Source organism: Salmo trutta, chromosome 24 (genome assembly GCF_901001165.1).
Source record: "Salmo trutta chromosome 24, fSalTru1.1, whole genome shotgun sequence".
NCBI classification, from domain to species: Eukaryota; Metazoa; Chordata; class Actinopteri; order Salmoniformes; family Salmonidae; genus Salmo; species Salmo trutta.
The window spans coordinates 26,830,771-26,843,756 of NC_042980.1; the positions used below are offsets into that span (position 1 = coordinate 26,830,771).

Here is a 12,986-nt window from a genome sequence, read left to right on the forward strand (position 1 = left end):
CTACCCTGTCACATGAACTCCTGCCTGGCATTTTCATTCGTTGTCATGTCAAACACTGTATTCAAAGTGCCAACTATTATATTCTAACTATAGAATTAGAATATTCATTCTATTGCCATGATTCCAAAAGTTAACTTAAGTGGTTGGTTCTAAATCACAAGTCAAATCCCAATTGCAACATTTGGCAAAAAATAAGGCCTAGATTTGGCTGTATGATATGGGTGAACAAAGTGGCAGTGTGGAAATGATCTCAAATGAGCACAGGAAATGCAGAAATCTATGAAAATATTTTGGGGTTGAAAGCATAACACAATCAGAATAGAGAAAGAAACCACTTAGAATGTATGTGTTGCCACACCAGGGTAACACACTACTCATAAAGCAATTTTACAACTTCTATTTTTCAAAAACATAAAATAGTTGTTTTTTTATACAGTGATACAATATATTGACCATAACGCCCAGCCCTAACAGAAAGTATTTTTGGGGTGAAGGATTACTTTCCAAACTGTGTCTGGCAAATGGGCCACGAATGTGGCTGTCAGTCACTCACCATGATCTGTGCCACACTGCTCTTCATCCTGCAGCCTACTGCCTCATCACTGCTCCCATCGTCAGAGCCGCTGGACTCATCTTCCTCCTGGCTGACACTGGATGGGGCCCTACTACCCCTGGTGGCTCTGGAGCTGGCTACTCCTGGACTGCCTAGAACTATGGGGGCCTCTGAGCTGGGGCTGGCTGCTCTGGGACCGTCGGGTCCAGGACTGGCTGCAGGGCTATCTGCCCCCTCTGTAGCTTTCACTGCAGAAAAAAACAAAGTTTGGTTAATAAGTGGCTTTTACTACGCAGTTCTACGTGATATTGTAGGACAAGGTGGAATGTTGTCTAAGTCCAAAATGACATTGTTTTTTCTTGGAGACAAAGTCATACAGTGCTTTCTGAAAGTACTCAGACCTTTGAATTTTTACACATTTTATTACGTTACAGCCTTATTCTAAAATGGATTAAATTGTTTTTTCCCCCTTCATCAATCTACACACAATTCACCCCTAATGACAAAGCAAAACGGGTTTAGAAATTGTTGCAAATTACAAATAAATACCTGGAATATCACATAAGTATTCAGAACCTTTACTCAGTACTTTGTTGAAGCACCTTTGGCAGCGATAACAGCCTCGAGTCTTCTTGGTTATGACACTACAATCTTTGCACACCTGTATTTGGGGAGTTTCTCCCATTCTTCTCTGCAGATCCTCTCAAGCTCGGTCAGGTTGGATGGGGAGCGTCGCTCCACAGCTTTTTTCAGGTCTCTCCAGAGATGTTCGATCGGGTTCATGTCCGAGCTCTGGCTGGGCCACTCAAGGACATTCAGAGATATGTCCCGAAGCCACTGCTGTGTTGTTTAGGATCATTGTCCTGTTGGAAGGTGAACTTTCACCCCAGTCTGGAGCAGGTTTTTAATCAAGGATCTCTCTGTACTTTGCTCTGTTCATCTTCCCTCGACCCTGACGAGTCTCCCAGTCCCTGGCGCTGAAAAACATCCCGGCAGCATAATGCTGCCAGGTTTCCTCCAGAAGTGACGGCTGGCATTCAGGCCTAAGAGTTCAATCTTGGTTTTTAACCTGTTGGGGCTAGGGGGCAGTATTTTCACAGCCGGATAAAAAACTTACACGATTTAAACTGGTTACTACTCTTTTCCAGAAACGAGAATATGCATATAATTAGTATATTTGGATAGAAAACGCTAAAGTTTCAAAAACGGTTTGAATGGTGTCTGTGAGTATAACAGAACTCATATGGCAGGCCAAAACCTGAGAAGATTCCATAGAGGAAGTGCCCTGTCTGACAGGTTGGTCTCCTTCTAGGGCTTCTCTATCAAAAATACAGCATCTCTGCTGTAACGTGACATTTTCTAAGGCTTTCATTGGTTCTCAGAAGGCGCCAGAAAGTTGAACAAAAGCTCTGGGGTCTCTGGGCGAAAAACAGCAGGGGTTTTTGTTAGTGGTCCTTCTGGGAGCAATGACACGAGTGCGCGTGCACGAGACGACTCCATGTTATTCTTTCAGTGTTTTGAACGAAAACAACGTGGCTCGGTTGGTATATTATCACTATTTTACGAGAAAAATAGCATAAACATTTATTTTAAACAGCGTTTGACATGCTTCGCAGTACGGTAATGGAATATTTAGAATTATTTTGTCACGAAGTGCGTCGGCGCGCCACCCTTCGGATAGTGACTTGAATGCACGAACAAAACAGAGGATATTTGGATATAACTATGGATTATTTCGAACCAAAACAACATTTGTTGTTGAAGTGAGGGCCAAACTTGGTGGGTGTCAAATTAGCTAGCCGTGATATCTACTCAGAATATTGCAAATTGTGCTTTCACCGAAAAGCTTTTTTTAAATCTGACACCGCGATATCATAAAGGAGTCCTGTATCTACAATTCTTAAAATAATTATGTTTTTTGTCAACATTAATCGTGGGTAATTTAGTAAATTCACCGGAAGTTTGCGGTGGGTATGCTAGTTCTGAACATCACATGCTAATGTAAAAAGCTGGTTTTTGATATAAAAACGAACTTGATTGAACAAAACATGCATGTATTGTATAACATAATTTCCTAGGAGTGTCATCTGATGAAGATCAAAGGTTAGTGCTGCATTTAGCTGTGGTTTTGGTTTTTGTGACATTATATGCTAGCTTGAAAAATGGGTGTGTGATTATTTCTGGCTGGGTACTCTGCTGACATAATCTAATGTTTTGCTTTCGTTGTAAAGCCTTTTTGAAATCGGACAGTGTGGTTAGATAGAGAGTTATCTTTCAAATGGTGTAAAATAGTCATATGTTTGAGAAATTGAAGTTATAGCATTTGTGAGGTATTTGTATTTCGCGCCATGAGATTCCACTGGCTGTTGAATAGAGTGGGACGCTGACGTCCCACTGGCCCAGAGAGGTTAATCAAACCAGAGAATCTTGTTTGTAATATTCTGAGAGTCCTTTAGGTGCCTTTTGGCAAAGTCCAAGTGGGCTGTCATGTGCCTTTTACTGAGGAGTGGCTTCTGTCTGGCCACTCTACCATAAAGGCCTGATTGGTGGAGTGCTCCAGAGATGGTTGTCCTTCTGGAAGGTTCCCCCATCTCCACAGAGGAACTCTGGAACCCTGTCAGAGTGACCATCGGGTTCTTGGTCACCTCCCTGGGCCCTTATCCCAATTGCTCTGTTTGGCCGGACGGCCAGCTCATGGCTGGGTTTTTGCTCTGACATACATTGGCAACTAGGGGACCTTATATAGACAGGTGTGTGCCTTTCCAAATCATGTCCATTCAATTGAATTTACCACAGGTGGACATCTATCAAGTTGTAGAAACATCTCAAGGATGAGCAATGGAAACAGGATGCACCAGAGATAATTTGAGTCTCATAGCAAAGGGTCTGAATACTTATGTAAATAAGGCATCTGTTTTTATTTTGTATACATTTGCAAACATTTCTGAAAACCTCTTTTCGCTTTGTCATTATGGGGTCGTGTGTGTAGATTGTTGAGGATTTAAAAATATTTTTGTCATCCATTTTAGAATAAGTTAGAAAATGTGGAAAAAGAGAAGGGGTCTGAATACTTTCCGAATGCACTGTATGTCTTAGCTTCTTTGCGCTTGCCTATTTTTTATTTAACGGGGTGGATCAGCTTTAACATTGCAAACAGATTGTGGCTTCCATCAATGTAATTGCCTGCATCATTTCCAATCCCCCAAATATATTTTACTTTATAAATATATTACTTTAAACATATTTTCCATTATCTTCCCCCAACTAACCCTCCCCTAATGGAGAACACTTAGACTTCTACTCCCAGCTTATACATACTATATACATTTCATGGACACATATTTTACAAAAGTTATCTATTGATTGTTTTTAATCCCATCCTTCAGCTCCCCTCAACCCCTCCCATCCATCTCTGAACACCATTCAGTTTTGATTTGACATTTTCAGCTGTGCCGTTTCAAAAAAAATTCTAAACCTACATACATTTTACAGACACAGTATATTTTAACATTAGTGAGCTTGTTTTTTGTTATTTTTAGTCCCAAGCTTCAGCTCCCCTCAACCCTTCCCATCTATCTCTGATCGCTCTCTGTTTTGATTTATATTTTACATACATTTCTTTCAACTGTGCTGTTTCACCAAAGTTCTGAACCTTTCTATTCTCATAGTTTACAGATTGTAAAAGAAACATTTTTGCTAAGAGTATTATTATATTTTGCTTGCCTATTGTTGAACATGTTGAATGTGTTAAGGAAAGTGGGATATGGAAATGTGTCTTGAGTCTTTTACAATATGTAGACAATCTACATTCAGACCACAAGCAATCGACAAGCAAACAAGAACGAAAAGGAGCGAGAGTGAACTTCAACTGACATTCAGTTAATGCTCTATATGAGAGAACTGACTGTGCTGAAGGCTTAAGAACAGGAAGGCTGTATTAAATAATTGATGAAGTGCACTGTAGTGGCCTGCTGAGATAGATCCCTAGTTGGACCAGTGACTCATCTCCTGCCCAGTCCTCAGCTCATTCTATCATGCGTGTTGGCTGATTTCTAAGTAGACTCTGACAATGTTAACTTAGCACATCATGCATTATTACAGCAAACCTTTTCAAGAAACAATGGAACATGAAAGTTGAATATTGTGAGAATTACTTCAAGCGCTGTCTATGCATACAGCGAGACAATTACAAAATCACTTGAGAATAAGAGTGGTCTACTAATTTCATAGCTGGAATCCCAAAGCAGTGCGGAGTGTCTTGCAGGCAACTGCCATCAGAGTTAAAAGGTGTGCCAAATGGTCTCCGACAGCAATATCAAGTTCTAGATGCTACCACTGCACTCGGCTCTGTTACACACACACAGAGAAGACTCTGCAATGCATTGTTGAGAATTGGCACTGTGTGATTTGCATAATGCCAATTCTAATATTCAATGTTGACACAGGAATTAAATGTTATTTGTCACGTGCCGAACACAACAGGTGTAGACCTTAGTGAAATGCTTACTTACCCTTAACCAACAACGCAGTTAACATTATATATATTTTTTTAAGAAAGTATTTACTAAAATAAACTAAAGTAAAAAATAATTAAAGAGCAACAACAAAATAACAGTAGCGAGGCTATATACAGGGGGTACCGGTACAGAGTCAATGTGCGGGGCACTGGTTAGTTGAGGTAATATGTACATGTAGGTAGAGGTAAAGTGACTATTCATGGATAATAAACAGAGTAGCAGCAGCATAAAAATGGGGGTGGGGTGGGGACTAGAGGTCGACCGATTATTTTTCATCGCTGATACCAATTATTGGAGGACCAAAAAGACGCTAACTATTTTATTTATATATACACATACATACACATAATGACAAATACAATAATACTGAATGAACACTTATTTTAACTTAATATAACATAGATTTTATTTATTTAGTCTCAAATAAATAATGAAACATGTTCAATTTGGTTTAAATAATGCAAAAACACAGTGTTGGAGAAGAAAGTAAAAGTGCAATATGTGCAATGTAAAAAAACTAACGTTTAAGTTCCTTGCTCAGAACATGAGAACATATGAAAGCTGGTGGTTCAATATTCCCAGTTAAGAAGTTTTAGGTTGTAGTTATTACAGGAATTATGACGCGTCGACTATTTCTTTCTATACCATTTGTATTTCATATACCTTTGACTATTGGATGTTCTTATTGTCACTTTAGTATTGCCAGCATAATCTTGCGAGCTGATAGGCTTGATATCATAAACAGCGCTGAGCATCAAGCATTGCTAAGAGCTACTGGCAAAACCCAGTAAAGTGCTGTTTGAATGAATGCTTACGAGCCTGCTACTACCGCTCAGTCAGACTGCACTATCAAATATCGAATCAGAGTTAATTATAATATAATAAACACAGAAATACAAGCTTTTGGTCATTAATATGGTAAAATCCGGAGACTATCATTTCGAAAACAAAACGTTTATTCTGTCAGTGAAATACAGAACCGTTCCACATTTTATCGAACAGGTGGCAACCCTAAGTCTAAATATTGCTGTTACATTGCACAACCTTCAATGTTATGTCATAATTATGTAAAACTCTGGCAAATTAATTACGTTCCTCACACAGTTCGCAACGAGCCAGGCCGCCCAAACGGTTGCATATACCCTGACTCTGCTTGTACTGAACACAAGAGAAGTGACACAATTTCCCTAGTTAAAATAAATTAATGTTAGCAGGCAATATTAACTAAATATGCAGGTTTAAAAAAATATACTTCTGTGAATTGATTTTAAGAAAGGCATTGATGTTTAGTTACATTTGTGCTTTTTTCCACCGGCACCGCATTGATTACATGCAATGCAGGACAAGCTAGTTAACCTAGTAATATCATCAACCATGTGTAGTTAACAAGTGATTATGTGAAGATTGATTGTTTTTTTATAAGATTAGTTAAACGCTAGCTAGCAACTTACCTTGGCTCCTTGCAGCCACAAGGTCCTTTTAACGCTGCACTCGCGTAATAGGTGGTCAGCCTGCCACGTAGTTTCCTCGTGGATTGCAATGTCCATAATCGGCATCCAAAAAGGCTGATTATCGATTGTTATGAAAACTTGAAATCGGCCGACCTCTAGTGGGGACAATGCAAATAGTCCAGGTAGCCATTTGATTAGCTGTTCAGGAGACTTATGAACAGTCAATGACTAGGGAGGCTGGAATCTTTGTCAATTTTTTGGCCCTTCCTGACACCGCCTGGTATAGAGGTCCTGGATGGCAGGAAACTTGGCCCCAGTGATGTACTGGGCCGGACGCACTACCGTCTGTAGTGCCTTGCGGTCAGAGGCCGAGCAGTTGCCATACCAGGCGGTGATGCAACCAGTCAGGATGTTCGATGGTGCAGCTGTAGAGGTTGTTATCCTGGAACCACACTAACAGGTCTCTGACCTCCTCCCTATAGGCTGTCTCATCGTTGTCGGTGATCAGGCCTAACACTGTTGAGTCGTCGGCAAACAATGACAGTGGAGTCGTGCTTGGCCATGCAGTCATCAGTGAACAGGGAGTACAGGAGGTGACAGCATGCACCAGAGGGGCCCCTGTGCTGAGGATCAGCGTGGCAGATGTGTTGTTACCTACCCTTACCGCTTGGGGGTGGCCCGTCAGGAAGTCCAGGATCCAGTTGCAGAGGGAGGTGTTTAGTCCCAGGGTTCTTAGCTTTGTGATGAGCTTTGAGGGCACTATGGTGTTGAATGCTGAGCTGTAGTCAATGAATAGCATTCGTACTTAGATGTTCCTTTTGTCCAGGTGGGAAAGGGCAGTGTGGAGTGCAATAGAGATTGCATCATCTGTGAATCTGTTGGGGCGGCATGCAGATTGGAGTGGTCTAGGGTTTCTGGGATAATGGTGTTGATGTGAGCCATGACCAGCTTTTCAAAGCATTTCACGTCTACAGACGTGAGTGCTTCGGGTCAGTAGTCATTTAGGCAGGTTCCTTGGCGTTCTTGGGCACAGGGGCTATGGTGGTCTGCTTGAAACATGTTGATATTACAGACTCAGTCAGGAAAGGAACAGGTTGAAAATGTCAGTGAAGACACTTGCCAGTTGATCAGAGCATGGTCAGAGTACATGTCCTGGTAATCCGCCTGGCCCTGCGGCCTTGTGAATGTTGACCTGTTCAAAGGTCTTACTCACGTCGGCTCATCCTGTAATGATGCTTTGCCTGTGTGATGGTTCATCGGAGGGCATAGCAGGATTTCTTATAAGCGTCCGGGTTAGAGTCCCGCTCCTTGAAAGCGGCAGCTCTACCCTTTAGCTCAGTGTGGATGTTGCCTGTAATCCATGGCTTCTGGTTGGGGTACATATGTATGGTCACTGTGGGGACGACGTCATCGATTAAGTTATTGATGAAGCCATTTGTAACCAAAAGAGAGTAAGAATGTTCCTCTTTCCCTTTGTGCAAGAACACAAATAGCATAATTCCCTACTGGACTTCTGTGGGGGGAAATGCAACAGCTCTAACCCTATTCTCTAACCCTACTTTTGCCCAGAGCACCATGAGCCCTGGTCAGAATTAGTGCACTGAATAGTGAATAGGGTGGCATTTGGAATACAAACCCCTGGGTGTTACAGAGGAACTTGTTAAGGGACTATCAGCAGCAGACTGCACATTCTGTGCTCTGACAATTTTCAAATGCCCTTGGGTGGAGGGCGGCTTGTGCTGCTCTGCCCTCTCTCTCATCCCTCACTCTCCTCTCTCTCAGAGCAGAGGAAGGATTTGCAACAGCTTAACAGAAGGGATGATTGAAAGCATTATCTGGACAATAAGAGAGGCTAAAACTAGGCTATAACTGTCTGTCAGTGATGAGGATGAGAAACCACGGAGACCTGAAGTGTTTGATCAGATAAACAACAGATGGGAGATAGCAGGATCCAAGGTTCAACAAGGCCGGCGCAAAAAAATATATGGGTTCTTCTAAACAGAATCTGATCGTAGATAGCCTAGTTGTTCATTTTATACCACCAGTCAAGGGTTTATTTTGTAAGTGATAAGATTTCATCACACATTTTAAAACAAAAGGTAGCTTTTTAGATGTTTATCTAGGCCTATTACATAGATTACAATTACAATTTATCTTCAGGTAACAAAACCTTTGTTAAGCTGAGCAAAAAGTCATTTCCACTCACTGCTGCTCCTCTGCTGTGCCACATCGTTCTCCCTTTCTCCTTCCTCTGACGGGCTCCTGCTCCCGCGGGGCTGACCCATGCCACTAGACCTGGAATGCTGGAGGACGTACAGAGGACACAGCTGGTTTAGACTACATGGATATCTGAACTGAAGTTTGATGTTATGTTTTATGAAAGCAAAGGGCCTGGAAACAAATGGTAATGCAAGCTGCTCACAGAACAACAAACCCCTCCTTGAGCAGAGACATTAAAATGCATAACAGCAGGCAAATTAATATCATTACTGACATCATGTTGTAGGCCACTGGGCCAATGTGCTCTGGCTGCCACTGCTGGAAGGAAACTGAAATCAGAGGCTGTAGTGTAGAGGTTATATAAACACAGGTTATAATAAACCTGAAGGGAGCTAAATTATGCCTGCAATTAGCCTATATGCACCAGCAACGCCCGTGTCTGCAACCACAACAGAACAAGACATCTCAAAGGAAGTGGTCATTTTTCCATTTTCCAACCATGCTGCCTCTAGCTCAGCTTCAATCCAAATACAATGTGCTCTATCAGCAGGGCTGACAGGCCTATGCCTGTCTGAGCTCATCCCTCGTGTGTTGCTGAGGCGAGTCTCACTGGGCTGAACCAGTCCCTGATGGAGATGGATAGGGAGCTGGGTAGGAAAGAAAAAGGCAACTAATAGCAACAACCCACGGCTACGCTTTGCTGCCAGATGCTTTCCACTGCATAAATGAAACGCGTCATGAAATTAGACTTTGCCTCTAACATTCAATGACAAACTGCCAAGCTGCTGGGAATCTAACTATGAACATAGGGGAGACACCCGTCTGCAGATAGCTAACGTTAGACACTGCCATGTTTTCTGTCAATCAATGTGTACACAAACATAGATAGCTAACAAAACCCTAGTAGCGGGCGACACACTGACAATGTTGAACAAGAGGTTTGGACTGAAATGTACACCATTGTTCAATGTTTCCGTTATCATGTTTTTGTTTTTATGTGGCGTAGTTAGCTAGCTAACATCGATATGAAACTAGTTAGCTGTTGCTAGCGATTTTATTTCTACCCAACAATAAAACATTAACATTTTACCGACCAACGGACTATCTAGCAATCTAACTAACTACCCAGTAACTAGCTAGTTATGTCGAGGTGAAACGGCAACTAACCCCTTGCTACATGGCTAGTGTTTAGCTACAAATGCGCTCTCCTCCATGTGTGCCACTTCTTGCATTTGGGAAGCGCGATAGATAACTTTGCTAGCCTGGCTAAAACACAACTTAGAATAACTAATACTTCCGTATTCATGTATGGTCTTTCATCTTTCGTGGATTTATATGAGTATAAACTTCTTACCTCTTCTTTAGAAGTAGAGCTCAACTCCAATGCTAAATCGTTGTCGTTTGTCTTTGTAGCCATTTCCTCCCTGTCCTCTTCCGCAAGTTTTGCTACGGATAGCAGTAAGGGCCAAAAAGAACGCACGTAAACGCAAAATCAATGAGGCCTACTGTTCTAATGTAATTTGCAAGCGAACAAATCAAACAGCAAAGTATATTAGCTATGTAACAATGTAACGCATATTGATGATCTCAGATATGAGGATTAGTGATGCGCTGATTTACTCAACCCTGTAGGTCGGTCATCAAAGGGATACTTTATCTACTTTACCTGATTCAGATGAACTCGTGGATACCATTTGTATGTCTCCATGTCCAGCACAAAGGAAGGTAATTTTGCGAGCCGATAGAGTACCACAGTATGAGTCATAATACCCATAAAACCTAGCAGTCAAACAGGGAAATGGTTCCGATCGTTTTTCCACCATACATTTTTCCATAGGGGATTTTAGAAACACTTAAGATAAGGGGCGTTTTTCATGTAGGCATACCCTGGTGTGTCGTTTTGATAACCGTGTAAATCTCTCTAGGAGAAGGTGACTTTTATCAATATATTCACCAAAATTTACCCCCCAAAATGAAACGCTAATTAGCTGCTAATGTGGCTATCATAAAGAACTACAAATGCCATGATGCTCTGGGCGAGACTGACGAATTGAGGCAAAGGTAAGAATCTCTGGATTAACTCTAATTTTAGCTAAATGTAACAATAAATTGGCAAAATTTCTTTCAATTGACAATTCTGAGAACTGTCTTGTGCAAGTTTTAAATTGTCACAATACCTTTTAGCAAAAGTGTCAGCTTGAGATCACGGCAGTAGCTTGCAGGGATTTCTAGTTTTGCACGATGTCTCCTTTGATGCTAATTATCATTTTTGAATCAGAGCGTAAATAGAGCCAAATATATTGATAAAAGTCACCTTGTCCGAGAGATTTACATGGTTCTATAAACGTCACACCATGGTAAGCCTAAACGAAACACATCCCTTATTTTAGGTGTTTATAAAATCCTGTATGCAATAAAATGTATGATGGGAACCATTTCCCTGTTTGACAGCTAGGTTTTATGGGTTTTATGACACCTCCACAGTGGGGCTCTATGCTAACTAGCGTTAGGCACTGACTATGGGTATCTGTTACCATGCTAGTAGCTGAACCTCGGCAAGACGGAGCTGCTCTTCCTCCCGGGGAAGGACTGCCCGTTCCATGATCTCACCATCACGGTTGACAACTCCCTTGTGTCCTCCTCCCAGAGTGCTAAGAACCTTGGCGTGACCCTGGACAACACCCTGTCGTTCTCCACTAACATCAAGGCGGTGACCCGATCCTGTAGGTTCATGCTCTACAACATTCGCAGAGTACGACCCTGCCTCACACAGGAAGAGGCGCAGGTCCTAGTCCAGGCACATGTCATCTCCCGTCTGGATTACTGCAACTCGCTGTTGGCTGGGCTCCCTGCCTGTGCCATTAAACCCCTACAACTCATCCAGAACGCCGCAGCCCGTCTGGTGTTCAACCTTCCCAAGTTCTCTCACGTCACCCCGCTCCTCCGCTCTCTCCACTGGCTTCCAGTTGAAGCTCGCATCCGCTACAAGTCCATGGTGCTTGCCTACGGAGCTGTGAGGGGAACGGCACCTCCGTACCTTCAGGCTCTGATCAGGCCCTACACCCAAACAAGGGCACTGCGTTCATCCACCTCTGGCCTGCTCGCCTCCCTACCTCTGAGGAAGCACAGTTCCCGCTCAGCCCAGTCAAAACTGTTCGCTGCTCTGGCACCCCAATGGTGGAACAAGCTCCCTCATGACGCCAGGACAGCGGAGTCAATCACCACCTTCCGGAGACACCTGAAACCCCACCTCTTTAAGGAATACCTGGGATAGGATAAAGTAATCCTTCTAACCCCCCCCCCCCTAAAAGATTTAGATGCACTATTGTAAAGTGGTTGTTCCACTGGATATCATAAGGTGAATGCACCAATTTGTAAGTCGCTCTGGATAAGAGCGTCTGCTAAATTACGTAAATGTAAATGTAATACCCACAGACTAAGTCATTATGCTAACGCTAATTAGCATTAGCTTGCAAAACTTCCTCTAACTTCCTTCACACTGGACACATAGACAATTATGGTATGCACAAGTTTTTCTGACTCTGGCGAAGTAGATACGAAATCCAGAAGTATCCCTTTAAATATTTTGTTGGATGAAGGGTGGGCGGGTTGAATAAAGAGAGAACAAAGTCCATCAATGTCTAATTCTTGTAGAATTTATATCTATAGGCTACATTGATGTTTTTCTTCATTATTTTAGGCTGTCTGGCATTAGTGCTTAGGCTTTAGGGCCTAACTGTACTCGCACCAAATAGCCTACATGCCAATCGGCAAATGCTTTAGGGAACGGGCAGAAAAAGTTAATGTCATCCACAGAGGCAAAAAGGACAATGTGGGAGTTTAATTCAGTGAGAGAAAAGCTGGGTGAGAAAGGAGTTGGGTTCAGTTGAATCAGTTAAGGTAACCTGTAGTGGACTTTTGATATTTGTTTGTGTCTCTTCTGATCAGAGGGAGGGGGGTGCTCCTTCTCATGCAACTTGGGTCAAGATTTGTTTCTTACTTTGCTCTTAGGAACAGGGCACAATTGAATGGAATGATTTCTGGGGTAGCATTAAGTGTGGCGATGGAGCAATTTAAGTTTAAGATTCCTGGTGTTTGTGACGCCCATCGCTTGGCGCGTCGCAGACCCGGTGGGGAGCGTGGTAAAACAGAGGATTCACTGTCAGTCCTTTTTGAGTTTTGAGTCAGTCTTTACCTGACAAAGTTTGTGCCGAATCCACTGCGTTGTTTCAGGTGTAACATTTA

General features: G+C 42.4%; 1 protein-coding gene across 1 annotated transcript in view; it reads right to left on the bottom strand.

Annotated features, from left to right (window-relative positions):
* Positions 1 to 10,447, bottom strand: part of LOC115160999 (pre-mRNA-splicing factor CWC22 homolog) — a 56,799-nt gene extending 46,352 nt beyond the window's left edge. Inside the window, exons 1-4 of the mRNA XM_029711628.1 lie at positions 10,408 to 10,447; positions 10,096 to 10,187; positions 8,728 to 8,824; positions 554 to 801 (exon numbers count right to left, since the gene is read on the bottom strand). Of these exons, the coding sequence (XP_029567488.1) occupies positions 554 to 801; positions 8,728 to 8,824; positions 10,096 to 10,187; positions 10,408 to 10,435 (465 nt within the window). The 5' untranslated portion in view covers positions 10,436 to 10,447. The remainder of the gene's footprint in view (positions 1 to 553; positions 802 to 8,727; positions 8,825 to 10,095; positions 10,188 to 10,407) is intronic.
* Positions 10,448 to 12,986: the final 2,539 nt, after the last annotated feature.